The 26,741-nt window shown below is 41.1% G+C and overlaps 4 protein-coding genes across 10 annotated transcripts in view; 3 read left to right on the top strand and 1 right to left on the bottom strand.

Moving 5' to 3' along the window:
- LOC141774733 (ras-GEF domain-containing family member 1C-like) overlaps positions 1–2,467 on the top strand; it is a 72,006-nt gene extending 69,539 nt beyond the window's left edge. For all 5 annotated transcript variants that reach the window (XM_074647526.1, XM_074647528.1, XM_074647527.1 and 2 more), the window contains exon 14: positions 131–2,467. In XM_074647526.1, the coding sequence (XP_074503627.1) occupies positions 131–155 (25 nt within the window). In that variant the 3' untranslated portion in view covers positions 156–2,467. The remainder of the gene's footprint in view (positions 1–130) is intronic.
- tmem126a (transmembrane protein 126A) overlaps positions 1–5,739 on the bottom strand; it is a 592,581-nt gene extending 586,842 nt beyond the window's left edge. The window contains exons 1-2 of one of the 2 annotated variants that reach the window (XM_074647551.1): positions 5,254–5,739; positions 3,897–4,241 (exon numbers count right to left, since the gene is read on the bottom strand). In XM_074647551.1, coding sequence (XP_074503652.1) covers positions 3,925–4,241; positions 5,254–5,578 — 642 coding nt within the window. In that variant the 5' untranslated portion in view covers positions 5,579–5,739 and the 3' untranslated portion in view covers positions 3,897–3,924. Of the gene's footprint in view, positions 1–3,895; positions 4,242–5,253 lie in introns of those variants that run through there. The other variant, XM_074647553.1, reaches the window with a different exon arrangement.
- A 1,527-nt stretch (positions 5,740–7,266) lies between these two features.
- LOC141774732 (dual specificity protein kinase CLK4-like) lies at positions 7,267–14,758 on the top strand. 2 transcript variants are annotated; one of them, XM_074647524.1, is made up of 13 exons: positions 7,267–7,428; positions 8,975–9,135; positions 10,487–10,745; positions 11,388–11,490; positions 11,801–11,867; positions 11,954–12,070; positions 12,190–12,356; positions 12,444–12,538; positions 12,660–12,789; positions 12,868–12,950; positions 13,045–13,124; positions 13,249–13,339; positions 13,993–14,758. In XM_074647524.1, exons 2-13 carry the CDS (start codon positions 8,975–8,977, stop codon positions 14,209–14,211), a joined length of 1,572 nt encoding a protein of 523 aa, XP_074503625.1. In that variant the 5' UTR covers positions 7,267–7,428; the 3' UTR covers positions 14,212–14,758. The 2 variants fall into 2 exon arrangements, with proteins under 2 accessions (XP_074503625.1, XP_074503626.1); XM_074647525.1 differs by lacking the exon at positions 11,388–11,490 and having other exon boundaries at positions 7,300–7,428.
- Positions 14,759–16,407: 1,649 nt separating this feature from the next.
- Positions 16,408–26,741, top strand: part of LOC141774734 (uncharacterized) — a 158,137-nt gene continuing 147,803 nt past the window's right edge. Inside the window, exons 1-2 of the mRNA XM_074647531.1 lie at positions 16,408–17,125; positions 18,675–18,744. Coding sequence (XP_074503632.1) covers positions 16,832–17,125; positions 18,675–18,744 — 364 coding nt within the window. The 5' untranslated portion in view covers positions 16,408–16,831. The remainder of the gene's footprint in view (positions 17,126–18,674; positions 18,745–26,741) is intronic.

Here is a 26,741-nt window from a genome sequence, read left to right as displayed (position 1 = left end):
ATGCTATCGCACAGCCCTACAGCCTCAAGAAACAGTATTTAGGATTTTGATGGAGGTTCAGTTTGCATCGGGGGGACTCTGTATCGACACACCGTCCTTCATCGACCTCTCCTCTCTTTCCTCCCGTCAGGTCTAACGTTCTGGGGAAGACATGAGGCAGTGACAGCAGCTGACCCTCTGCCACCTGCGAGGGATCGTGTGTTCTCGTTGCACTAAAAATGAACTGTGAAGGAACCTAGCTGGTACTTAGGTGTTTTTCTATGAAGAAATTATGAAGAAAAAAAAAGAAACACGGTGAACAGGATTCATCAAGAAGAGTGTTAAAAAATAAATTAAAAAGAACAAAATTGGTAAAGTGAAGCTATGAAACTGGAGCAAAATGCCTTTGCAGCATCTTAACTATCAGTGATGAGGTACAGTATGTTGGAGAGGGTTACAGCCTCTCCTTCACCCCTTCCCTCCATCTGTGTTTACTCTGTGAAGACATGTTTACTACTATAGAGAGTACAGTTACAGGGAAAACCACTTTATAAAATTCCTACTGATTGTTGTTTTTGTATTTGATCCTCTCTCCCTTTTTTCCTCTTTCTCCTCTTCCCCTTTGGTCCAAGGCCTTGTCTCGGTATTTAATTTGACTTTTACTTGTAATGTACTGTAATGAAACTTACAATGATGTGAAGGGCGCTGGCTAGCCCGTATCAGCTGTCTAATTTTATAGGTCTACTGAAGGAATAGTGTGTACCCGGGAAGACAGAAGAGGACCAGTTCATCTCACGTGTACTTTTTTTACGTGTGCGAGTGTGTTCAGATGCATTCATGTCCGTTCAGTCTCGTTTTGCATGAGAATGACTGGAGAGATCGCTCATCTCTTATTGTATTTTAATTTATTGTATCTTATTTTGGGGTGGGGAATATGAACTGTTTACTACTTTTTAAGTGTATTGTGCCAGTAATGCGAGACAACTACAGTATAGCTTAACAGTCACAAGGGGAGCTAGGAGCCAGGTGTAGATTTGTGTACAGGTGACATTTATTTACCCCTCATCTTTCTGCTCTTCAGGAAGTGTTTCTCTGACTGACGTTCAGTTGTTCTGATATATTTATGGAGATTTTTCTGTGCTGACAGATGTATAGTTTTTATTGTAACTTTTCCTTTACTGAATATGAAGTCTGATGATAGCATGCTACGACAGGTGTTTTTTAAAGGGGCATTAAGCGTATCCACCTTGTAAAGATATTACTACACGCTTTGTAGTGATGTTCTGTGGAAGGACGACGATGAATTGGAGACTTTTGTCTGTCTAAAAGAGGGAAACTTGTGCCATATGAATCACTGGTTGTCATGACAATTCAGGTTCCTCTGACTTGAAGTGTGTTGTTTTGTGGGATCGTCACTGAGCTTCGTTTTTTTGGCCGTTTCGTTGTGATTCAAGAGCCATTTTTTGTTTGAGGGTGGGTGGCGGGAGGCGAGGAGGGAAACGGGGAACTATGTAATTATAAGCTTTTAAAAAATAACAGTCTTATTCAGTTTGCTATAATTGATTGATGTCAGTGTTTCCTCTTTAGAAGCACCTTTCCCTCTCAATAACAGACTGACTTTAGTTCTCCCTCCTCATTTTGTCATCGATAAACTTGCTTTCCCTGTAACGCGTTCCCCCCCAGATAAGTTAGAGAGCCAGAGATGTGAAGTCAAACCTGCCGTTCAAGGTGAAGACGTGTTTTAATAAAACATTTGCCTGTGTTGAACACGTGTTTTCAATGACAATCGCAACACATTACTTAAAGGTCCCATATCGTGCTCATGTTCAGGTTCATACTTGTATTTTGTGTTTCTACTAGAACACATTTACATGCTGTTATGTTAAAAAAACACTTTATTTTCCTCAAACTGTCTGCCTGAATATATACCTGTATTTACCCTCTGCCACGCTCAGTTTTAGTGCATTTCAACGGAATTGCGTTGCTAGGCAACAGCTTGAGTCCATGTTTACTTCCTGTCAGCTGATGTTATTTACATCCACTGCAACAGGAAATAAACTGGGACACATTTTGAATGTTTAAAACCGTGTAATGATCTATATAATTTAGATTTGTGACATCACAAATGGACAGAAATCCTGACAGCTTGTTTCAAATGCACAATTTCTGAATACGGGCTGTGTGTATTTCTCAGTATATTGAGCTTTTGATAGTTTAACAGTATTTATATAGCACCTAAACCTGCTTTATAATATAAAAAACATGAAAATCTCACTTTTTTACAATATGGGACCTTTAACATCAGTCCATCTTTGAATATGTTTTGCTTTCACACGTGCGTTGCTGTGTGCAGTTCAAGGAGTGGAGTGCATTCAGTGTGTTTTTCATGGTTATTGAGGCCAAGCAGACACGATTTTGGCTCCAACATCGCTGCAAAATTTTTGTGACTGGTTCCTAAAAAGTCTTTAATAAAAGTAAACCATGCTTAGTTGATTTGCCTTCAGTTTGTTTTGTTTTAATGACGATGCTTGGTTCGATCTGCCGGTTCAAGCTTTGTGCCTTGAACAAAACAATGAAACGAAGCGTTGCTTTGAATTCACACAATCAGCCCCCTGGTATTTAGACATTTTCAAAATGTTGGATTAGGAACGAAAATGCCCCCAAATGCTGTGAAAATCCAAGATTTCATCTGCAATCCAGGCATCATTTAAAAATGAGTCACCAAAGATGAATTCATTCATTCATTTAAATGTGCTATTAATAATATTAACATTCAGCCACTAGATGTCACACCTTGATAGAAATGGTAACCAAACGTCAGATATCTTCCACAGAGATACACAAAACATTCATTTTGGACCCGCCAACATTTTTTAAATGATTAATTCATAATCTTTTTCTTTTTTTTAGAAAAAGCCTCTTTTATTCGGCACCTTTTTAAAAGCTCTGTGGATTTTTTTCGTTTTTTTTAATATTAATCTACATAAAAATGTTACCACTTTTCTTACTGATTAATCATCCTATTACTTTCTAAATTGATCAGTTAATTCACCTTTTCCCAGAGCCCGAGGCGACCTCTTCAAATTGCTTGTTTTTGTTCAACCAACTGTCCAAAATCAAAAGATATTTCATATAACATTTTATAAAAACAGAAAAAGTAGTAGTAGTAAAAGAGGACTTACAATTAATTGATTGGATCTCTTTTGAATTTTGATAATCTATTAATTGTTTCAGCTGTACCTTTAAAAGGTCTCATATTGTAAAACGTGAGATTTTCATGTCTTTTATATAATAAAGCAGGTTTAAGTGCTTTATAAATACTGTGAAAGTATCAAAACGCTCAATCCACAGATAAATACACACAGCCGTATACAGAAACTGTTTGAAACAAGCCATCAGGATTTCTGTCCATTTGTGATGTCACAAATATACAATATTTAGACCATTACACAGTTTTAAACATAAATATTCTAAATGTGTCCCAGTTTATTTCCTGTTGCAGTGTATGTGAATAACATCAGCTGACAGGAAGTAAACATGGACTCAAGCTGTTGCCTAGCAACGCAATTCCGTTGAAATGTACTAAAACGGAGCGTTTCAGACAGAGGGTGAATACAGGTATATTCAGGCAGACAGTATGAGATAAATAAAGGGTTGTTTGAACATTAAAGCATGTATTTTGTGTTTCTACTAGAACATGTTTACAAGTATGAACCTGAAAATGAGCACGATATGGGACCTTTAAGATGATGCCAAATGTTGATTTCTTTTTTTTTAAACCATGTGCTGAAAAAGTTTGATGATCGATACCACACTTAATTTTATTTGTGGGGTAAAAAGTATCAGGCATATTCCACATGAGATGGTGAATTTGATAAACATATAACCCAGGAGTCACTGAGAACCAGTGCAAACATTGTGTTTATTTCAAGGTTGAGTACATGCTTATTCTCCGAGTTCCTCTCCACCTGAACCAAACGTGATCTTAGCCAGTTTGTTGTAGGTGTCAAAGTGCCTGGAGCCCAGGTAGGTACCGAATACCGCCTGCAGCACCAGAACCGCCCTCATCCTCCTCAGGACCGGCCTGGAGAGGTCCATCCAGAACCGGATCAGGTTGCCCTTCTCCGGCATCGGTGCTGTGTTGTACCTGGTCGCGAGCCCGATATTCACAGGTAGAGCCAGGATGATGGGGTACACACCTCCACCCACCACACCGACCAGCGCTCCTCTCATCAGGGCACAGGTGGGACAGTTGAGGTCACCTGTTCAGACCAAACAGACACTCAGAATTAAGAATATCGAATTACAAATTCCATTCAGTAAAGCATTCATCTGTACATTATGCACAAACAGCACGGCAGGAGAACTGGGATGATCAGGAAACTGGAAGGCATCTGTACAAAATACAGAAACATGTAGGAGCAGGGAGGAAGGAGGGATGGAGAAGAAGGGAAGACAATGTCATCACTCGACTGAGAATCAGACATACAGGTCTTAAACATCCAGAAGAAGAATAAAGAGGAGGAGGAGGAGGAGGAGAAAGAAAGAAAGAAGGAGAAGAAGAAGAGGAGGAGGAGGAGGAGAAGGAGGAGGAGGAGAAAGAAGAAGAAGAAGAAGGAGGAGGAGGAGGAGGAGGAGGAGGAGGAAGAAGAGGAAGAAGAAGGAGGAGGAGGAGGAGAAAGAAGGAGAAGAAGAAGAGGAGGAGAAGAAGAAGAAGAAGAAGAAGAAGAAGAAGAAGAAGAAGAAGAAGAAGAAGAAGAAGAAGAAGAAGAAGAAGAAGAGGAGGAGAAGAAGAAGAAGAAGAAGAAGAAGAAGAAGAAGAAGAAGAAGAAGAAGAAGAAGAAGAAGAAGAGGAGGAGAAGAAGAAGAAAGAAGGAGAAGAAGAAGGAAGAAGAAGAGGAGGAGAAGAAGAAGAAGAAGAAGAAGAAAAAGAAGAATAAGAAGAAGGAGAAGAAGAAGAAGAAGAAGAAGAAGAAGAAGAGGAGAAGGAGGAGAAGAAGAAGAAGAAGAAGAAGAAGAAGAAGAAGAAGAAGAAGAAGAAGAGGAGGAGAAGAAGAAGAAGAAGAAGAAGAAGAAGAAGAAGGAGAAGAAGAAGAGGAGGAGAAGAAGAAGAAGAAGAAGAAAAAGAAGAATAAGAAGAAGAAGAAGAAGAAGAAAAAGAAGAAGAAGAAGAAGAAGAAGAAGAAGAAGAAGAAGAAGAGGAGAAGGAGGAGAAGAAGAAGAAAGAGGAGATGATGATGATGATGATGATGATGATGATGAAGGTGAGGTCACCTGACAGCAGAGGTGCAGACACCGTGGCGGTGTAGAGAGCGTAGGTGGTGATGAAGGGCAGCACCGCCATGGGGAGGCTGGAGGTGAAAGCAGCCTGTCTGACGTTCAGAGCTCTCCGGTACAAGCTGTTCGCCACCAGACCGGCCAGCCCTCCGTTACCTCCCAGGTACACCGGGCCGTACTGGAAGATCTTCTGATCGATGTCAGGAAGCTTCTCAAAGTTCTGCTGGAGCATCTCAGAGATCACCGCTCTGGAGAGACCGGGACCGGGACCGGGACCGGGACCGGGACCGGAGACACTCTCCCCCCGGTGGAGCTCAGACATCTTCTCAGGTAATGTTAGAAACCAGACTACCGGTCAGTGGGGAGCGATACCTGGTCTGTAACCTGTTATAACTCTGAGTTCACATTAAAGGTGAGATGCTCCTCAGGATGGAGACCACAGGGAGCCGACATGTTTTACCCACAATTCAAAGCGCAGAACACGTGGGTTTTGTTGCCCTGCTTAGAGCCTCTCAGGCAAAGCGCCGAAGTTGTTTACTCCTCTACCAATGTTGACTATGGAGGGTTAAGAATTCTCCATATGTTCTTCATGTATTCAAAAATGTAAAAAATAAATACATAAAATATATATTATTTGTGTAGTTTACATTGTTTACATACTCACCTGAGTACTTGACTGCTGGAAACTGTATATTTCATTCATATTATAGTACCATCATTAGTATTACTATTATTATTATTGTTGTATTGATCTATACTACACCTTTACATTATTATTATTATTATTATTATTATATCTTCTCATATCATTTATTACATCTTCTTGTATTGTAATATACAGCTACACTACTGTTATATTATTACATTACACTACTGTTTAGCTGCTACTTTATTTTTATTTTATTTTATTACTTTACTTTTGGTCTTTTATTAGGTTGTAATTAAAACACATTGTTGTACATTTTGTACTTAAATAATAAAAGTGCTGCCTGATTGAACCTGAAAGGCTGAACTCAGGACATTAAAACCCCATCGTTTTAATTAGTGGGCGTGGTCATAGAGTGTTGCGTCATGGAATGTGTTTAACAACTAGTGATGGGAATTCCGGCTCTTTGTAGTGAGCTTGATCATTTGGCTCAGCTCACCAAGAAGAGCCGGCTCGTTTGGCTCCCAAACGGCTCTTCGTTTTACCACTTCTGCCTTTTATAATTCAGCCAAATTTAGCGCTGTTTTGACCTATGATTAGTATGTGTGCACATATATCACTTAAATTATTCAATGTAAATATACTAAACCTTATAATTTCCAGAATACCATAATTTTACATGCTGCTTCGTTTCCGACTGTCACTCATCTTGTCTGCTATTCGCGCACCGCACTCTCTCTTTCTCTCCTCCTTTCCCTCCTGCTCTGTACCTGTAGACTGTCAGCGGAGAAGATCGTCCTACCATTCTGCCTTGAATTAAGTAAAGAAAGTTTTTTATCGCGAGGGGACGTGACGCTTCCGAACATTGGCCGCTTGGTGGGCTGTCACTACACACAGGCTATCCCAACCTGATTGAACGAAAGCTTTCCCTCTGTGGGCTTCTGCTCCCAACTTTCAAACCGGAACCAGTATGGAGGCTCGTTTGGAAACTTTCTTCTTCATTTCACGAAAATAGTTCACCGAAATGTGTTTCTGAAAACATTTGAGGCGAGAAATAAGCCATGCATTTGCTGAATCTGTCTTTATTTGGATCGACGACGTTTATTTTAAAAGATCCTCGGGAGTTTTCGAGAGGCGGCGAGTTGCGTCGGACGCCCGTGATTTGCATAAAGTAGACTAGCCCTCAACTTTATGCAAATGAGGAAGCGGGCGTTGTGACGCTCCGTTTCTCGAATCGCAACGCTACCAGAATGCATTTCGCGGCTGCTTACATAGATAATGAATGGGGAGCGTGTAAAGCACGGATCCTGTGGACATGTATCATTATCGTTCACTTAAAGAGCCGGCTCAATGAACCGGCTCGTTCGCGGCCAACACATCACTATGAACATCGTTCTATAGGAGGGTTCTCGGCAGATCGCCATCTTTGAAGATCAGTTCGAGGCTTTTATTAGTTTCTTTGTTCATATTCTTTTACCCAACTACACTAAAACTACTTTTTCGAATCTCATAGTTGTAAAAGACAGGTAAGAACACTATAAGACGTCATTCTGTGTTACTTATAGTTCAGCTTTAGTGTGTTTTCCCCTGATGCTAGCTACCGTTAGCATGTTAGCTTCTCCACCACTCGACGGCTCTCGCCAACATGGCAGATCAGATGCTAATCAGGCTAATTAGCTGCGATACGTTATTGTGTTACATGAATTACTACTGTTAACTGGGTCGCAACTTTCTATAACCGTGGCAGTGAACATATTGAAGTTGTTAGTCACTATAATACCTTATTCAGTGAGTTAGGCTGAGTGACGTCACGTTAATGTGGTTAAACAGTGACGTTAGTTAGCGCGCTCAGCGTGGTGGTGGTGATGGGCCTCTGGATCGAGGCTTTGTGCTTCCTCACCTCTAATGTGAAGCTGTTGACTGTTTACATCACAGACTGGACTAAAGAAGCTGCCACATTTTGAGTTGCACATTATAATATGTAACTTAAAGTTAAAGGAAACACATTCAGATTGGATATAGAAGATGTAATCATGTTGTGGAAACGTTAATTTTTAAGTTATAAGTGCTTTCCTCACATTTGATCAAGTAACGTTTAGTAAGCTATCGTTTTATACTTGCATAAATGTTTTTTGTTAAAGTTTAACATACATGCATTGCATTGGGGATTATCTGTTTGTTTGCAGTCAGCTAGTGTTGCACAATGATGGAAGGTTTTTGGTTTGAGAGCTGAAACCTACGGTCATTTCTACTGTCGATTTATTTTGCTGAATATTTTCTCGGATAATCTTTTAAAACTCCAAAATATTTAATTAATGATATAATACATATGAAAAGCTGAAGCCCGAGAATGTTTATTTTTTTCCTTTTTAAATGACAAAAGATTATTAAAATTGTTGCAGACTACATTTAAATTCAGATCTGCTCACTTTTTATTGTTTATCTTTAATGTTATACAACTCAATCCGGCTGCTGCCACATATAATACATTATAATATTTATTATTTATTATATAGCACCTTTCAAAACAAGGTTACAAAGTGCTTTCCAATAAAATAATTAAAATTAAATAAAATAAAATCATATAAATAGTTACAACAGTGCAGCATCAGTTAAGAAAAAGCCATAATATGAAAGTGAGTCTTGAGAAGAGATTTAAAGGAAGATACTGAGTTTGCCAGCCTGAGATCTTCAGGTAGGAGGTTCCACAGCTGAGGGGCCCGGTTGGTCATCTTTGTTGACAAGTTTGGATTTTGGACCTGTTAGTAGGATCTCCTGCCAGAGGATCTCAAGCATCGATCAGGCTCATAGGGAGTCAACAAATCACCGATATAGGCAGGAGCCAGACCATTCAAGGCTTTAAAAACAAGCAGTAAAATCTTAAAATCAATTGTAAAACTCACAGGTAATACATATATAATATAATATTGGGTCTTTTGCATTGGGGACAAGTATCTCCAGAGACAATCCCACTTGTAATGCTTCAGCTGAGTCCATTGCATTGATTGATAAATATCAGAATTGAATGTGTTTTAACATTGAGTGGAATATCCATTTTGACTTGTCTTTCAGATGCGACACTCGAAACGAATGCGCTCTCCATGTGTCTGGCTTGACGAGTACAGCTGGGAAGAGAGGATGGAGTGTCGTAAGCGAAGAAAACAAGATTCGCACAGCAGCGAAAGAGAAAATAAGTCCAGAAGAACTCACATTCAACACAAGTTTTATGATGGGTAAATATAATATTTATTAATGGTGTAATGTCACTATTTGTTGTGTAAATGCCTACTCAAATTGTATGACCCTTTGGGTCTTTTTTTATTTCGTTAGTTACACATTTTAAGTTGAACAATATATCAAAAACTAGATTATGTGCCAGAGAGCTACAGTGTTATATACTCAAAATTCCACCGCTGTTGTATGAAATACAATACAACCATCACATCATATATAAATAGGGGAAAATGTTGGTAAAGTTTTGATAAATAACGTGATACTAAAATTCTATCCTTTCTGGGTTTTTTTTTGTCTTGTGCTGCAATGTTTTGAGATGAACTTCCAGTTAGGCTAATAAAGCCTGGCATGTCAGATACACTTTTGTAAATTAATCCTTTTGCCCTTAAATGATAGTCAATTTGCAATTTCATTGTCATCTAGTGAAGTTGTAAACAAAGTTAATATGTTTTGCAATTCTAGCTTTTGTATGGTGGCCCATGGGGTTACATTATCTGTTTTCAAGGTCTACTCTAATTTTAATTCTGTAGAGAGGCAGACTTCCTCCTGGAAGACAACTGACACCAGCAGGGTGCAAGGGCTCTAGGGATTTCTTGGACCTTTTTAGATGCTTAAGTGCTAACACGGCCTGCTGGATGGGTGCACTGGACGCGTTTGGTAACATTCTAAGCAAAGCTCAATGAGCAAACATTAGGATGTCAAAAAGCAAGGCCTATATAAGGAACTGTTGGAAGGAGTTTTTATGTAAGCAATAAACACATTCTCCTTGACATTTTTTTAGTTCTCTGCATTTCATATTGGCAGAAATGTTACTAGGTGTTCACTAGTGGCGTACTGAGAACTGCAGGTGCAGAATCACAGATCGTATTACGCACTATCAGGTTGTACCGAAAAGCTTTCAGCAACTTTGAGTGCCTCATACTTTAACTCTGCCAATGTGGCTCTCTGTCAGGGTGCACGAGTTTTAGGGAAGGCGTGGTTTGGGTTGCCAAGGAGACGGCTGTATAAATGCTAAAATTGCCCAAATGTGTGACATTTCATGTGGCCATTTGCATACCCTTAGAAGTACTATTTACAAAGTGATAAACCATTAATAAAATGCTCTTGCTCTTTGAACGGGATGCCTGGTGTTTGGTGGCTGTAACGAGTATGTTGCTAATTACAAATGTTACATAAAAGGCTCAGGGGGATAGAGTGTCAGGCAACGGGCGGACCATTAGCATCATCATATACAGTTTTCATTTGAGAGTGTTATCACAGACAAGGAACTGGGCTGTTCCTGAGATGACCTACGCTTTCTTGTCCTTGTTTTTGATTTGTGTTTTTGTTTTTGTTTTTGTTTGACTGCAGGCACTACTTGGAGACCCGCAGTTTGAACCAGAGGCTGGAATCCAGGGAAGGGACCACCAACGACCACAGTTTGGGCATGGCCTGTGAGGAGGACAGCCGCGAAGGCACCGGCAAGGACAGAGATCGTGACTGGCACCACTACAGCAAGTCATCGGGGCGCAGTGGTCGGAGTGGTCGGAGTGGTCGCAGCAGGCGAAGCAGCGGCAGGCAACGAGACCGAAGGCGTAGGTGCAGCCACTCTCGCCACCGGTCCTCCACGGTACGGGAAACTCCTTCTCCCCTCTACTCCCCTCTCCTGTCTTTGCCACCAAATCGAATGGGTCATCACTGGTGTTTAGCCAATGCGTAACACCTATCTCTTTGTCTCTCTGTGTCCCACTCTTCACTATTAAGCATGATTTCCAATGATAACAAGTAGGGGACTTGGGGTCTCAGGAAGTAAGGGATTATGAGTGTTTATAGATAGATTTGCTAGAGAAAAGTGGACCCAGTATTTGTGCTGAAATCTTATTGATAGTTATGGGACGTGATAGTAAATAATTAAGTTGTTTCGGATGAGTTACTAAGAACTACATGTAGATAGACTGTAATCAATCAAGTTCAGTTTTTTTTCTGTACTACTCTGAGAAAGTCTCTCATCTGAAAATCTTGTTGCCATGTTTTTCTTCTGTAACACACACTATGTGGTGGCTGGCGCCCAATTTCTCTGACGGGGCTGAATTTGAATTTGCTGCTCCGTCCATTCGCCTGGCGGTGTTACTGAACGGGCCGAATCTATCCACCCCTACACCTCCCCCCCTTGGCCTGGTTGAATGAATGACGATGTCGCATTGTGGTGGCCTGGTGCTGGCTGACTGATGGGTTATTGATGTGATGGCGGATTGCGGCGGTTCCGGTGCAGAGGAGGAGCCAACAGCGCAGGAGCAGGAAAAGATCCAGGAGTGTTGAGGATGATGGCGAGGGTCACCTCATCTATCACAGTGGAGACATGCTGAGAGCGAGATGTATAGAATATATACCTTTTTTTTCTACTGTTGTTCACACTTTGTCTCGATCACTCTCTTGTCTGGTTTTTATTTCCAAACATTAATTTAGAGAATTAAGTATTTGGGCCAATAGACTTAATTTTTTTGGATAAATACTGCTTGTCAGTGTAAAATATTTAGTATTGAGTTATATTCCAGTGTTCAGAATCCTGTTTATATAAGTGTGAGCCAAACAGAGCTATCAAACATCAGGCAGTGCACCAGCCAAAGGGCAGTGTTTCAGTTCGTCAGTGCCGTGTTTCTAACTTCAACTCTCTATTTTCTGTAGATGAGGTTGTGTCTACTCTAGGAGAGGGTGCCTTTGGGAAGGTCGTCGAATGCATTGATCACTCTAAGTAAGAAAATATTCCTTACAGCTCAATGTTTGTAATATTTTTTTCTCACATTTGATGCTAATAGTATTTATATTGTGTGTTTCCAGTGATGGAGCTCGAGTGGCTCTGAAGATCATTAAAAACATAGATCGCTACCGTGAGGCAGCGATGTCTGAGGTACAGGTGCTTGAGCAGTTGAAGTCCCTTGACACTGACAAGAGATGGTAAGTCAATCCATAGTAACTTCATACCACAAAAATCTGGTCATCACATATGAAAACATTCTCTGAATTTGCACACAAGAAACTTACTTTGCATCTTCTATACCTCTCCTCCTCTCTAGTGCTTGTGTGCACATACTGGACTGGTTTGACTACCACGGCCACGTTTGTATTGCCTTTGAACTGCTCGGCCTCAGCACCTATGATTTCCTAAAGGAAAACAATTTCCAGCCTTTTCCCATAGAACACATCAGGCACATGGCGTACCAGATCATCCGGGGTGTGCGATGTGAGTAATAGACACATAGGTGGACAGAAATTACAATATGTGTAAAAACAAATGGCTTGATTTAATGTGTGTGGTCTTGTCTTTCAGTTCTGCATAACAACAAGCTGACGCACACAGATCTGAAGCCTGAGAATATTCTCTTCATTGATTCGGACTATGATATGGAGTACAACTCTGAACTGGTAAGTGTCCCTAAATATTTATCCAGAAAAATCCTACCTGCTGGAGTATTGGCCAAATACCAAAACTTCTTGTTATGTGTCAGCAGCTGTGTGAGTAGCATGATTGTGTTCTTGTCCTCAGAAACGGGATGAACGGACTTTGAAGAACCCAGATGTGAAAATCGTGGACTTCGGTAACGCCACATATGAACACGAGCACCACACCTCTGTGGTGTCGACACGTCACTACCGCGCTCCTGAAGTCATTTTAGGTACGTGGTTTGTTTTAAAGCACTATAGACGGATCCTTTAGTGGTGACTTGTTATTTAGTTAACATTGTCTCTTTCAGATCTGGGCTGGGGCCATTCCTGTGATGTCTGGAGTGTAGGCTGCATACTCATTGAGTACTACCTTGGATCTACTCTCTTCCAGGTACGTGACAGTAGAGCGCATAATGAAATTAGTAATACTGTGACCTTTACCATGGCATTTGACCAGATGTGTTATACATTGTTTTCTCCTTCAGACTCATGACAGTAAAGAGCACCTTGCTATGATGGAGAGAGTCCTGGGTCCCATCCCCTCCAACCTCCTGCAGAAAACCAAGTACGTGGATCACTAACTCGCCTATTTTATTGTCTGAACAAAAAATTTTTAACAAAATTGATAAGGCGACCTGAACATGCTCTGCAGGTGGAGTTAATTTAATTTATTTTCATTGTGTGTACAGGAAACGGCGGTATGTTCACCGGGGAAGGCTGGACTGGGACGGACTAAACTCCTCTGGGAGATATGTCAAGAAACACTGCAAACCCCTCAAGGTAAGAGCAATATTACTGGAGATCGCCACATACAGTCTGTGTCTTCCTGAGCGCTAAGAATCACATCTGTAAATACATCTGTATATATCAAATGTGATTTAAAAAATACACCTTCAAACAACTCCAAATGTTTACATGTTAGCTAGCACGCAAACCATAAGTACATCCAAGAGCCACCTGATGTTTGTTCAGAGTTACAACATTGTTCATAGCCTGGAGCGTCACCAAAGAACCTATCTTGCTAAGAAGTGAAAATCAATTGTTCGTTCCATTGCAACGTCAATACTCCTTGGCTTCACAATACGGACAGGGTTCCTAATTTGCTGCATGCCACTGGGCTCAGCTGCTTGACTACATGAAAAAAGATTGAATTGATCTTTGCATCTTGTGCTTGGAAAGATGTCACACAAAGTGTATTCCTTTTTAACAACACTACCTCAAAAATAAGTTGAATTAACACCTGAAAGTGTCATTCAAAAACAAAATTTGAGCGTCACCAAACTAGTATTTACTGCAGGGCTCTCTTTTTCTGTGTCGTCCACCCCGTACATGCGTCACAGAGTTCACACATGTAATATAGAAACTACAATTAAAATGAAGAGCACTAAATTAATCATGACTTATTTTACACATTGTCCTTCCTTTCCCATCAGCATTATATGCTGTCTAAAGGCGAAGACCACCAGCAGCTGTTTGACCTGATAGAGAAGATGATGGAGTATGACCCAGCTAAGCGCCTCAGTCTGGAGCAGGCCCTCAGACATTCCTTCTTCTCCTGCTACCACAAGAGCAGCAGCAAAAGCAACAGAACCACCAGCAGGAGAAGCACCAGCAGAAGAAGAAGCAACAGCGGTAGCAGCAAAAAAGACTGAACTCCTGAACGTATAAACCTCTGACCTGAAACCCTGGTCAGGGCCTGGCTGTCACTATGACATCGATCATGGTATTCAGTGCCAGCCTCTACTTCCTGACTCTCCAGGAGAGGTGTACCATAACTGACTGTATCAGTCCACTGCCCTGCTTTGCTGTGTCATGTCTTAAGCCAGTGTTTTTATGTTTTCATCTGTGGCATGTTTTGATGTAATGAATCCCCCTTAATTGATTTCTATTTATTTGCCAGTGTAATTTGATTCGTAGCTCCTAAGCTTATACTGTGGAGCTGTTTCTTTTATTCATGAATAGTCCAATTGTGTCCATGTTCTTTCTGTGCATTGTCAAGTGATTGGTAATGAAACGGATTGAGAGTCTCACCAGTAATAATTTATTCAGCACTGTAGCTGTAATGAAAAAAAGGGTATTGCGGGTGGAAAATCTTTGTACATAGAATTTGTTAAGATATTTCTTTTTTCACTGACGGGTTGTGTAACTTTTTTGCAGTATCATGTAGCCTACATTTTCTCAATAAACATGTAAAGACGACAGAAGTGTGTCTGTGCAGTGATTGAGATGTCAAGGTGCAGTAGCTGCATTCATCCACAGGATGGCAGTAAAAAGCTGTAAGATGACTGCAGAAGGCTGCTGCCTGCAGGCCGACATGGTAGAGTCATTTTAACATAACAGCACAGTGATGTTGGAAAAGATGTCATTCTGATTTTCTTTATATCTGTTGAAAGATTTGGGCCTTATTGAAGTTGAATGTCTATGCATTAAAAGAGACTGGATTGATGACCACCTGTTTCAAACCAGTAAAGTTCACAAAGCAATAGTGGCTTTGAGAACTAAAAGAATAATATATCAAACTATTATCAGACTTCAAAATACTAAATTACTGTATTCTTATTATTCAAGCTGTTCAAGTTTTAAGATTGAACGAGGGAGCACTAGTGAAGCCTAACTAACAGCTAACTTTTTTTTTCAAAAAACTATTTTAAATTTTTAAACAATACAAAGAACAAATAAATCAACACATAGGTAAACAATACACATAAAGGGATAAATAAAAACAAACATAAAAATTAAATAAATAAAAAGTAACATAAAACACAAAACATGCCAAGGGTTAATATAAATAAATAAACCTAAAAAAAACTTTATTTTCCTCGTACTGTTTGCCTGAAAACACCTGTATTTACCCTCTGTCTGAAACGCTCCGTTTTAGTGCATTTTGACATAATTAAGTTGCTAGGCAACAGCTTGGGTCCATGTGTACTTCCTGTCAGCTGATGACATTCACATAGACTGCAACCAGGAAATAAACTGGGACACATTTAGAATGTTTACGTTTAAAACTGTGTAAAGGCTCTAAATATTGTATATTTGTGACATCACAAATGGACAGAAATGTTTGGACAGCTTGTTTCAAATGCAGAGTTTTTGAATACGGGTTGTACGTATTTCTCCATATATTGAGTGTTTCAATACTTTCACAGTATTTATATAGGACTTAAACCTGTTTTATAATAAAAAAGAAAACATGAAAATCTCACTTTTTTTATGATATGGGACCTTTAAAGTACCATAAAAGTGAGACAGAAATTTATGTCTGCTATTGCTATGAGCGGCTCTTGGTCATTTTCATTTTGTTATATTGTCCCTCAGAGGAAAAAAAAGGAGAACCCAAAGTGTCATTTACATCCACTGCAACAGGAAATAAACTAGGACACATTTAATTTAAAACTGTAAAGGGTCTAAATATTGTATATTTGTGACATCACAAATGGACAGAAATCCTGACAGCTTATTTCAAACGTAGTGTTTCTGAATATGGGTTGTGTGTATTTCCCTGTGGATTGAGCGTCTCGATACTTTCACAGTATTCATATAGAATTTAAACCTGCTTTATAATAAATAAATAAAAAACATGAAAATCGCACTTTTTTATGATATGGAACCTTTAAAGTACCATAAAAGTAAGACAGGAATTTATGTCTGCTATTGGCAATGTCCAACATGTTATATTGTCTCTCAGAGGAAAAAAGGAGACCCCAAAGAGTCATATTGTTCTTCACAAATCACAGTTCTGGGAAACTTGGAGGTCTCCTAAACAATAAATTATTAAGCATTTATCACATTAACAAGGCACATCATCATCACTGAGTCACTGTTCTTGCAGAGCTAAACCCTCACAGTGTCACTCGCAGTCAGCTGTCAGTCTGCAGCCTCCCACGTGGTGCTGAACAGGGCGGGCGCATCTCAACCAGTTCAACGTGCAAACTTTTAGGGAGGCAAAAACAATCGGACTCATTGGTAGTTTGCACTTGCACATGCATGTCGGAAACTCCCCAACAGGAAAACAAGGACCTGCAAGTTTTAGAAGGGCGCCTCTTTCTCTTCTCTTCTCTTCTCTGGTTGGCATCCAGATCGCTCCCATCTGTGTCTGCTGCTGCAGCTGCCTCTTGTTCCAACACTACGTTAAGACTTTGAACCGTGAGCCCAGTGTAGGTTGAGGGTTGTGCATGAGTTAAAGTGCGCTGCTTAGTCTGATTAGAGTTTGGCAGAGCTACATCAAGACATTTTTTCTGTGCATCAAGAGGACTTCTGCAGGATTTCAGCATGGATACATGCAGCGACTCTATGGGGGAAAGTAAGCCCAAGTCCTTGTTCCAGCGGTGTCTTCCAGGTCTCCCCATCACCATCACCATCACCATCTCTCTGTGCATGCTGATGTCCCTGAGCTCCATCACCGTGTGTCTTCTGATGAGCCTCAGGACCTTCCAGCTGGAGAGCCGGCTGCAGATGGAGATGGACAAAGCGTCCGTCTTCCAGCCGCCGCACGGGGCTTGTCTTAACGAGGATGGGACCCTAATCCCGGAGCTGAGCACCTCAATAGGGAGGCTCGTTGAAGAGGTACATGATGTCATTGATAAATGCATATATATTGTGTGTTTGTGCACCTCAGACACGCTGCTCGTCCTGTGCGTAAAATGTGCGTAAAAGGCAAGGCAGCTTTATTTGTAGAGCACATTTCAGCAAACAGGGCAATTCAAAGTGCTTTACATAAACATTCAAGAACATTAAGACACAATTAAAACAGTTATAAAAACATTAAAGATAAAGCTGAAAATAAAAGCTAGGATAGAAGCTAAATAGAATATAACACACAAGAGTAAAAGCTGTAGAGCAGTATATAAGATCATAATCTGGTTTAATAAAAGGCAGCAGCAGCAAACAGGAAAGTTTGAAGCTTTGATTTAAAGGAACTCAGAGTTGGAGGTCCTGCAGGTTTCTGGGAGCTTGTTCCAGATATTTGGTGCATAAAAACTGAACGCTGCTTCTGCATGTTTAGTTGTGACTCTGGGGACACTAAGGAGACCTGATCCAGATGACCTGAGAGGTCTGGATGGTTCAGAACATAGCAGAAGATCAGAAATGTATTTTGGCCCTAAACCATTTAGTGCTTTGTAAACCAGCAGGAGTATTTTGAAATCAATTCTCTGAGAGACAGGGAGCCGGTGTAGAGACCTCAGAACTGGACTGATATGATCCACTTTCTTGGTCTTAGTGGGACTCCAGCAGCAGCGTTCTAATAGCAGGGAACATAATGCAGTGAGGGTTGACAAACTGCAAAGACTTGGCACTTTTTTGGCAATTGCATTCCCCCTAAAATCAGTCCCCTTTTTATTTTTTTATACTTTCCTTTGTTTCAAGGCTGTTTTCATATATGCAATCCACTGTTTGTAATTACAACAGTCTATAAACCAACTTTTAGGTAGATGAGCTTACAGACAAACCCATCAAGTACACTATAGAGAAAACAACCTCAACATTCAAATCCGAAACGAAACCAAGAAAAGAAATAACAATAATAATAATGACAAAAAGAAAAGTAGAGTTAAAAAAAACAAAAACAAAAAACAATAATAATACAAAAATACGAGAGTAATAATAAATGAAATCAACAAATAAGTTAATAGAAAATAAAAAGGGGGGGAGCGCAAATATCTAGTGATATCATTTACATGGGCACACACATGCATCCTCCTTAACGTCAGGTCACCTCCAAGCACATGTATGTGTGCATGCGTGTTAACCCATGTAACTATGTTTCTACTTCTGTTAGACTCCATCTCTTCTGGACAAATCAGTCCCTCTTTAATGCATGACCATAGGGATCAACCTTGCATGCAGCTGGCCAATTAGTTTGCAGTTAAAGCTCTTTATAGGGTGACATAACCACTGATGAGACTCCAAGCTATAATTTTATCACAAGGAGGAAGCTCCTTGAGCTGTATGTAATGGGAGGAAGTTTATGATCTCATAATTGTTATTGGTAATCATTGAGATTATTTTTAGTCTTATTTCATTCTCTGAATTTTTTCTTAATGATTTCCACATTGAGAATATATTCATGTTTGTTTTTTTATCTTACATTGGAATTTGTTTTGTGTGTCTGCAGAAAGTGGTGGTGCTGTTGCCAAAATTGCGGACAGCAAGGGATGTCGGCCAAGAGTGTTCCTGCCCTCCAGGTATGTCTCTGCTCTTCATAGCATTTGTACCACTTACCAAAACACACAAACAAAACAAACAAAAAGTAAGTTCAGTCCCAGCATGACTGACCGCTTGTGAAACCTGATCATCTGTCAGCCTATGATGCTTTCAGCAGCTCTCCTGAACTTTAAAGAGTGTATGTGTGCGTGCGGAGGATCACGGCCCCTGAGCCAGTGTAGGGCCCGTACTGTGACAGCAGGGATCTGCACTCAGCAGACCAGCGGGGCTGGGACGTCCAGCCTGAGCCCTGCAGCCTCGTGGCAGTGGGGGATGCTCACTTTAATAGATGGAGCAGCCGTGTGCCAAGATCGGCCACGTTTGGCTCGCGGTGTTCGTTACAGGGCTTGTGATAGTTCCACGGTTGGAGAACAGTGTGTGATCGACATCATGTTACACATAGAGTCCCCCCTGTTAGGCCTGTGAATTAGAGAAAGATTGCATTTTATTTTAATTTGGGTAAAGCTGCTGCTGTGATATTTGATGAACATCAGTGTGTGTGACCAACTGATCAGCTGTGTATTTAACATATGGACTATTTTACCTCACCTGTGGAGAGGTAATTGTGGTTTAGCAACAGGATGTGTGTGTGTTTTATTGAGGCTGGCATTCCAGTTAAAAAAGTGCAACACAAGTGGGATCTTACTATTATCATTATCACTGAGTGTCTGCTTGCACATTTTCTTCTTTTTAAAGTTTTGTACCCAGAAGTTGCAACAGAGGTTGAGTTTTTAAGATGCATATCTGCACATATGGGAAATTTCTCCCGCTGGCTCTTCTTTCTTTCTTTCTTTCTTTCTTTCTTTCTCTCTTTCTGTCTTTCTCTTTGTCTCCGGGTGTGAATAGCCCTGCAACAACAAGAACAGGTGAAAGCGTTCACAAGTGGAATTTCTGGCCCGCTTTCAACACATTCTGTGTTCCAGGTTGGAATCTGCTGTGCCAAGATAGCTGCTGCTGCTTCGCTGGCTCTGTCTGGCTGGTCAGCGAAGTTGGTGCAAGAAGTGTTTGTTGTTTGCATTGGATTCAGCACAGCCAAAGCCACTGGCACTGTCAATGCAAGTGGTAGTTTGCTGCTGTAGTTCCACTTTTATACATTTGCTGCATTTCTACTAAGCATGACTCAGTAAAATCGTAATGAGAGGTACCTTGTAAAAAGCTGCCCGTGCAGGTCGAGCCTGTGCTGCCCTCGCTGGCTACTCGTGCATTTGAATGTAATTTCTCCATTAGATCATATTATTGTATCAGATGTTGCTTCCAATTTTCCTGTCAATTTTGCTGAACTGCTGTGCAATCAAGTGGTTTTGGCACTGAAATGCAATCTCTCCACAACTATTCAGAAGTCTATTTAAAGTTCTCTCTTTCCGTTTTCTGGTCTTGAAATATGGTGTCCTTTTTTTTTTGGTGGAACAAAGGCTATTTTGTTTATTGCGGCTTTGATTCAACCAAATGCCCGTGAGCATGTACTTTTTTCACGTCCCAACAATACCCCAGATTGCTCAATACAGACTCGTTAACTTTTCTCCATAAAATGTGTTTATTTCTAAAGAGGGGTTCTCGGTCGATTAAACTTAGATTTTGAGAGTTTTCCAGGTGCTTTGTGCTCAAGAGAGCTGGGTACTATCAAGAGTGTGCATGTGTTCGCTCTAAGCATTGTATGTGACTCATCATGTAAAAGTTTTTTATGTCCATGTATCTGAGCTGAGCTGTGCCTAAATGTGTGCATCCCATCTGTGTCCTTGTGAGTGTACAGTCTGGTCATGGTCTCATATGGCTGCGTGTGGTGTTGTGTGAGTCTGAGTTTCTGTCCCTGAGCCTTTGAGGGGCCGACGGAGGCACCTCTCTCAACACGACACTGTAAGAAGAAACCCTCCTCTGCCTTTAGCACCAGCTCTTCCCACCTGAAACTTGAATCTCTCACCACCAGGATCACAGGCCAAGGTATTTCTGCCTGTATGTGTGTGTGAGAGACAGCATGAGCGGCATTTCTGCCATTAAAGCTATGCCCTCCACATCAGGGTGCTCACCTTTCAGCGTGCATGAAAACAGGGGCCCAACAGGGGGCAGCACCACCGCAGCAGCGCTGGGAATGATGATGCTGAGTGTCTCGTTGACACTTCTGACTGAACGACTTCCTTCTGAGGGAAAATGAAAGTATTTTGAGTTCAAAGCCCTTTAGTTCAGTCACCACTGAAGCAGCGGAGACACTGCCTATAAATAGTATTTGAGGGGCATTTTATCTCTCGTAACCTCTCAGTGGATAGTTGTGTCACTTTTATGCTCACAGATACGACGCGACCAGCAGTCGTAAAGGCTTAGGCAAACTATGTCGCAGAGTCCAACTCTGCTTACAAGCTTCAGGTGTTTGCAATTAACACCCGCCTGTTCCCTCAACAGACACACACTATACGTATACTCACACACACACCTACACACTATTCATTACTTACACATGAACACAACACCTTTATATGGTGCCTTAGCTAATTAGAACCATGTGGGGGCTGTATGTGTCCTGTGTAGGGGGAGTGGATTGTCATCTCTGCAATTTGCATTAAAAGGCTGTTTAACAGGTCTGATACCAGCTAGAGGGCCCGCAGTCGGCCTACACTTGGGCACGGGCCCAAAACGAAATGCCAGCCAGATGCACCCGTTAATGTTACTCAGTCACCGGAGAGTCACTGGAGACTGTGCAGCAGGAGAGGGTGCTAAAACAACGCAGTCATCACCCATCCATTGAAACTCTGGGTGATTTTCATGTTTTAAGGAGGTTTGCATAGGACAGGAGGTCTTCAATGGTGTCACCTCTTGAACATTTAGATTAATTACAAAAAACATTATAGTGAATCTATAAGCAATGCTTCTTATTTCCTGAAAAAAATACATGGGGGATTAGATGATGTGACACTTTTCTCTGAGACCAATCAATCAATCAAGCCCTTCTTGATATACAGTATTTGATTTATTGATCAGTAATTATAGGATATTACTGACAGTTTGTGTTGAACTGTTTGTTTGAGTTGAAAACACTGTTTGCGTGTCCTCAAGTTTGTATTTTAAGTCCTAGTCAGGACTGATCCCCTTCAGTCAGTAGAGGGCATCTAAGGGGTCTTTGGTGTTAGTGTATGAGGGCAAGAGGTCGGACCCCTGGCTGTGCCGTCAGATCAATTTCCATCAGATAAGAGCACATTAATGCACTGAAAGGGAACACAGACCCCGCATATGTGTGTGTTTATATAACTGAGAGAGCATGTTCACAGCGGGGTTCCTTGACTCATTTGACATGTCGACATCAGAGACTGTATGTAAGAAGTGGACGTAGTCAACGTGACGTCACCCATTGGTTTTGTGGACTGCCGTTTTGAGGCCTAGAGATCTTGGTTTTTCTGACACCAGAGGGCGGAGCTAAGCACAACCGAACGCTGAATAAGAAATTTTTTTAGGTGACCAAAAATGTTACAATTAACTTTCATGAAGTTAAAACACACTGTGAAAGAGTTAAAGTTGTAAGAATGACACACGGACAACTCCCAGACCGGACAACGCCGTGGTAGCGACCTGTCAATCCCAAGGTAGCCCCACCCTAAAGCATCCCCTGCTTTATGGTCTATCTGACTCTAAATGGGACCATCATTTACTAAATGAACATCATGCTGTATTGAAGAAGACTTGAAACTAGCGACTGAGACCATAAACTCATGTTTACAATGTTTACAGAGGTAATAGATCAAGAGAGAAGTAGGCTCATTTTCTCATAGACTTCTATACAATCAGAGGAGTCGCCCCCTGCTGGCTGTTAGAGAGATTGCAGATTTACAGTACCTCTGCACCAGTTGCCCGCTGGTACACATACAGACACAAATGTGCATGAATTTGTGTCTGCTTTCTGTACAGGTACAGCTATTTGTATTTATTGCAACTCCAAATTCCTACATATGTGTCGGGTTACTATTCTACTCCCGCTGTCTGTCAGTATAACGTCTTGTGTCTGTCTCCTGGTGTTAACCGGCCCGTCTGGGGATCAACCTCTCTCTCTCTGGAGGCTGCACGCTCTCCCCGCCCAGCTTCCTGCCTGACGGGGAAAGCCGGCTTTAGGGAGACCCAGTATGGGGCCAGCGGACTGCATTCTGTTTTTAAAGCCCCCCATAAATCAGACAGGAAGCATGCAGCTACCTACACAATCTATCGCCACAGGACAAATACGCCGGCCATATAAGATCCATTAATGACCATTTTAATATAATAAACGCAGGAAATTTGTTTCCATAAGTGGTCTCGTTTTCAGATTTGTTCCGCTATAGCTATGGGCTTCAAGTAGTAATATGCTGGAGAGCATCCCATAACTAGCTGCGTGTGTGTGTGCACACATGTGCGAGTCTCTGCTTGTGTGTGCTAGCCTTGCAGTCATGTATTTTGTGCACGTGTGTTTGTTTTAATGTCTGCGGGCATGTGTTTTAGTGTGCGGCTCCCAGTGACTGGCTGCAACGCTTTAAATTCACGACGTATGAAGTCAGTTATGAAGACGGGATCCTCTGGCAGACGACCCGGTCGGCTTTTCACATGATGATGCTGCAGAATTCAAACCAGGGAAGAAAATATACAATATTCTGCTGCTACACAGAGTGGTTTCCCTGAATGTTTAACCTGTCATACTATACATCTTCAATAGGTCAATTAAGAAATGTGTTAAATACGTTCAAACTACTGTGTTATATATCGGGATTAAGGCTTTAAATGTCGATGGTTGCTTTATTGGTGGTTATTGCTTTATGATGGACGTTGTTAGGAAGGAAATAGCCCTCTTCCCGTCGCCCTTCTTTCCTTGCAGCCTGCTTTGTATTTAACACTAGCTTATATCGCAGACTACAGATACCATCGTCATATGGACAGCAGCTCTAACACACAGCTGTGCGAGCCTCGTGTCCTCAGGTTACTTCTACCCTTCAGTCGGTGTGTCTCGGTATACCCCTCTGGTCTTTGTAAGAGTCAAATAAAGAACGAGTGACTCTTCTTGATATCTTGTTCTTGTTTGGAAGAGGATCTTGGACGGCTCGAGTGCGCTCAGTTTATTTGTAGAAGACGAGGGGAATGCAGCCTCTCAGGCAGTTGGAGATATTTAGTTTGGAGATGGTCGTGTCTCCACTGAACAAAAGTGTATTTTTAAGGGGAGATAATCTTGTATTCAGTCTGACATGAGTTGAGTGTGGACTATCTAATCGTGATAGGGCTGGGCGATATGGAGAAAATCAAATATCACGATATTTTTTCTCTATCGATATTATGACCATATTACAGGGCTGACCACTGGTGCTTTTATTTCATATTTACAAAATGAGATTATTAATATCATCAGTAATGTGGATATAAGGCTAGAACAGTCTGGTAGGTTTAGAAAATTACATCACTTTACTGTAATGTAGCCTTTAAAACCATGAAAAGACAACACTTATACCATATTATCATATCCAAAATCTAAGACAATATCTAGTCTCATATCACGTTATCAATATAATGTTGATATATTGCCCATCCCTATCTAGTTATCAAAGTATTATCTAGTTTATCTAGTCTGATAAATTGCCTCAAGTGTTGGGGCTTAAAGCGTCAGTAGGCAGTATATATTTTTGGCATCATTGGGCAAAAATTCCATAATAACCTTTCAGCATATTGTAATTCAAGTGTTCTGAGAGATAACTAGACTTCTGCTCCTCCTCATGGCTCTGTTTTCAGGCTTTAAAAAGCCTGTGACGGGAGACTTTGACCAATCACAGGTCATTTCATTGAGAGAGCGTTCCTATTGGCTGTGCTCCAGTCATGTGACCGGAGCTTGGCGTTCCTTCACCAGATTTCACAATGGCGGCGGCGTCACAAACTTTCTCATTTTACAGCTAAACCGTGCACTACAAGATGATTCTGAAAACATCTGAGGAGAGAAATAGACATTAACGTAACATAATATTGATTCATATTTGATCAGCGCTGCCTAGTTTGACCGTTTGGTCGGAGTTCACGAGTGATTGCTGAACAGCAGACCTCAGATCAGCTCTGACTGCTTGTTTTCCTCCGGTCTGTGAAATCTTGCAGATGCCGTTAGGAGCACCAGAGGAGACCTGTTTCTTGTACTACTGTCACGATATAGCGACCGTTTTATTAAAATAACTTTTTTTAATCAGATTTGCTCCGATCTGTCTACTTCAGCTTTAAGACTACAAGTTTACTTACTAGCATAACACACCGTAATCTCTGACTGCGCTGTTGGCGGTCAAGTTGCATTGTGGGTAATGAAGGCTCCAGGTTTTCAACCCATTTTAATTTACATTTGAACTTAAGAACAGCTGATGCAACTGGCTCCAGGTGTGTATTTGTACATTTGTGTGTGTTTGCAGCACACACACAAACACACACTATGCACACTACTCACCCACACCCAAACCACATCTCGAGCCCTCCCCTCTCTGTCTCTCATCAGCCTTCTTATTAAAGTTAGCTTTGTGAAACCACAGTGTTTAACAGCGCGGCCGACATTCTTCCTTTTTTGTAAAATAAACTGCTGGACACGAGCCGGCCAGTCGGCAGCTCACGGAGGCCCGCGAGGACCTCAGGAACACACTGAGGAGCGAAGGGCCGGGTGCCAGGTGCATGTAGTGAGGCCTCGGGATGTGCAGAACACACAACAGGCGAGAGGAACTCACTGAACAGACTCAGACTCGTTCTGCGATGGTAGTTACACAACACATATTAGTTTAATAAAACATTGCTGGATGCAATTATCTAATTGTCATAATGTATTAGCTGTGAGGTCATTACAAGCGGGAAGTGATGCGGGGCGGATAAAGGAGGAGACGGGGATTGTTTCTAATTTAAAGGATTTTGCGTCCCATGTGTTCATATTTAAGCATCATATTGTAGGTCGTCTTGGCAAACTGTGGAAATACCAAAGATAGCCTGCTATTGAGCAACAGTGAGGGCCTGTTTATATTTGCATCATTGTCTTCATTGTGTGAGTTTTCTCACAGCTCCATATAGCGGTGCAAGGATACAAAAACAAGAGCTATTCTCGTACACCGCCAACATAAACATGAGCCACATGAGTGTTTCTTATTACCGAAGGTGGACAGAAATGTCAGCATTTTTCAGAAATATTGTACAATGTGTTCAGTATTGAGTAGCAGTTTTACTATAATTAAGTGTTACCGACTAGATATTTACAATTATGCAAGAGGGAACATTTGAGGAGGTTTGGTCCAAAATGAGTTATATTTGAAAAACACATGGCAACCGAAGTAAAACTTGACTTTGAAGAACATCTGATTTGCTGCTTTTTCCACACAATAATGCATTGTCTGATGCACAAGATTTCAAAACACCAGTTGTTTTCTGCAGACCAGCGTGCATCAAAAGCATCAAGTGGTGTGTTTCAACCGCAGGGTCATGATTCATTTCTTCAGTCCTGGATTGATTTAAGAGCATCGCAGCAGAATCATTCGTGGTGTTTCTGGAGCAGGAGATCTGCGTTATCTTAACAGATGGCTTATGAAAGGCTACACTTAACTCAAGACTGGATTTCTTTTTCTATATAGTAATTATTTGAACATGTCCGTAATATACAGTATATACTTGTTTTCAAGGATGTTCTTGTCTAGTAGGAGGCTACAGCCAGCAAATAATGTCCGAGCATAATGCAGCTTTTCAACAAATTAGTGACTTAAAAGACCAATATGTAATATATTTACTGTAATAAATCACAAAATGATATGTCATCAGAGATTAAGGAAATATGGTAAATTGAAATACAGGCTTCTCCGACAACAATGCTACAGCCAGTTGGTTGTGTTCTGCTTTTATTTTGGCGGGTGTGATCCCGTCCGTCCCCGTTGCCACATATGAAACAAATTAGCATACAAACACAACCTTCTGCAGCCAAGGAAGCAAGCTAACGAACAGATAGATTCTACCCGACCTGAAAAGCCTCAGCACATCT

The sequence above is a fragment of the Sebastes fasciatus genome, chromosome 10 (assembly GCF_043250625.1).
Source record: "Sebastes fasciatus isolate fSebFas1 chromosome 10, fSebFas1.pri, whole genome shotgun sequence".
Taxonomy (NCBI): domain Eukaryota; kingdom Metazoa; phylum Chordata; class Actinopteri; order Perciformes; family Sebastidae; genus Sebastes; species Sebastes fasciatus.
The sequence above is the reverse complement of the archived record's forward strand: the minus strand, read 5'-3'. Positions and strand labels throughout refer to the sequence as shown.

Coding starts and splice junctions, on each gene's coding strand:
- LOC141774732 (XM_074647524.1), top strand. CDS start 8,975: ATGCGACACTCGAAACGAATGCGCTCTCCATGTGTCTGGCTTGACGAG. Junction 12,790..12,867: donor CGCTCCTGAAGTCATTTTAG/GTACGTGGTTTG, acceptor TGTCTCTTTCAG/ATCTGGGCTGGGGCCATTCC. Junction 12,951..13,044: donor TTGGATCTACTCTCTTCCAG/GTACGTGACAGT, acceptor TTTCTCCTTCAG/ACTCATGACAGTAAAGAGCA.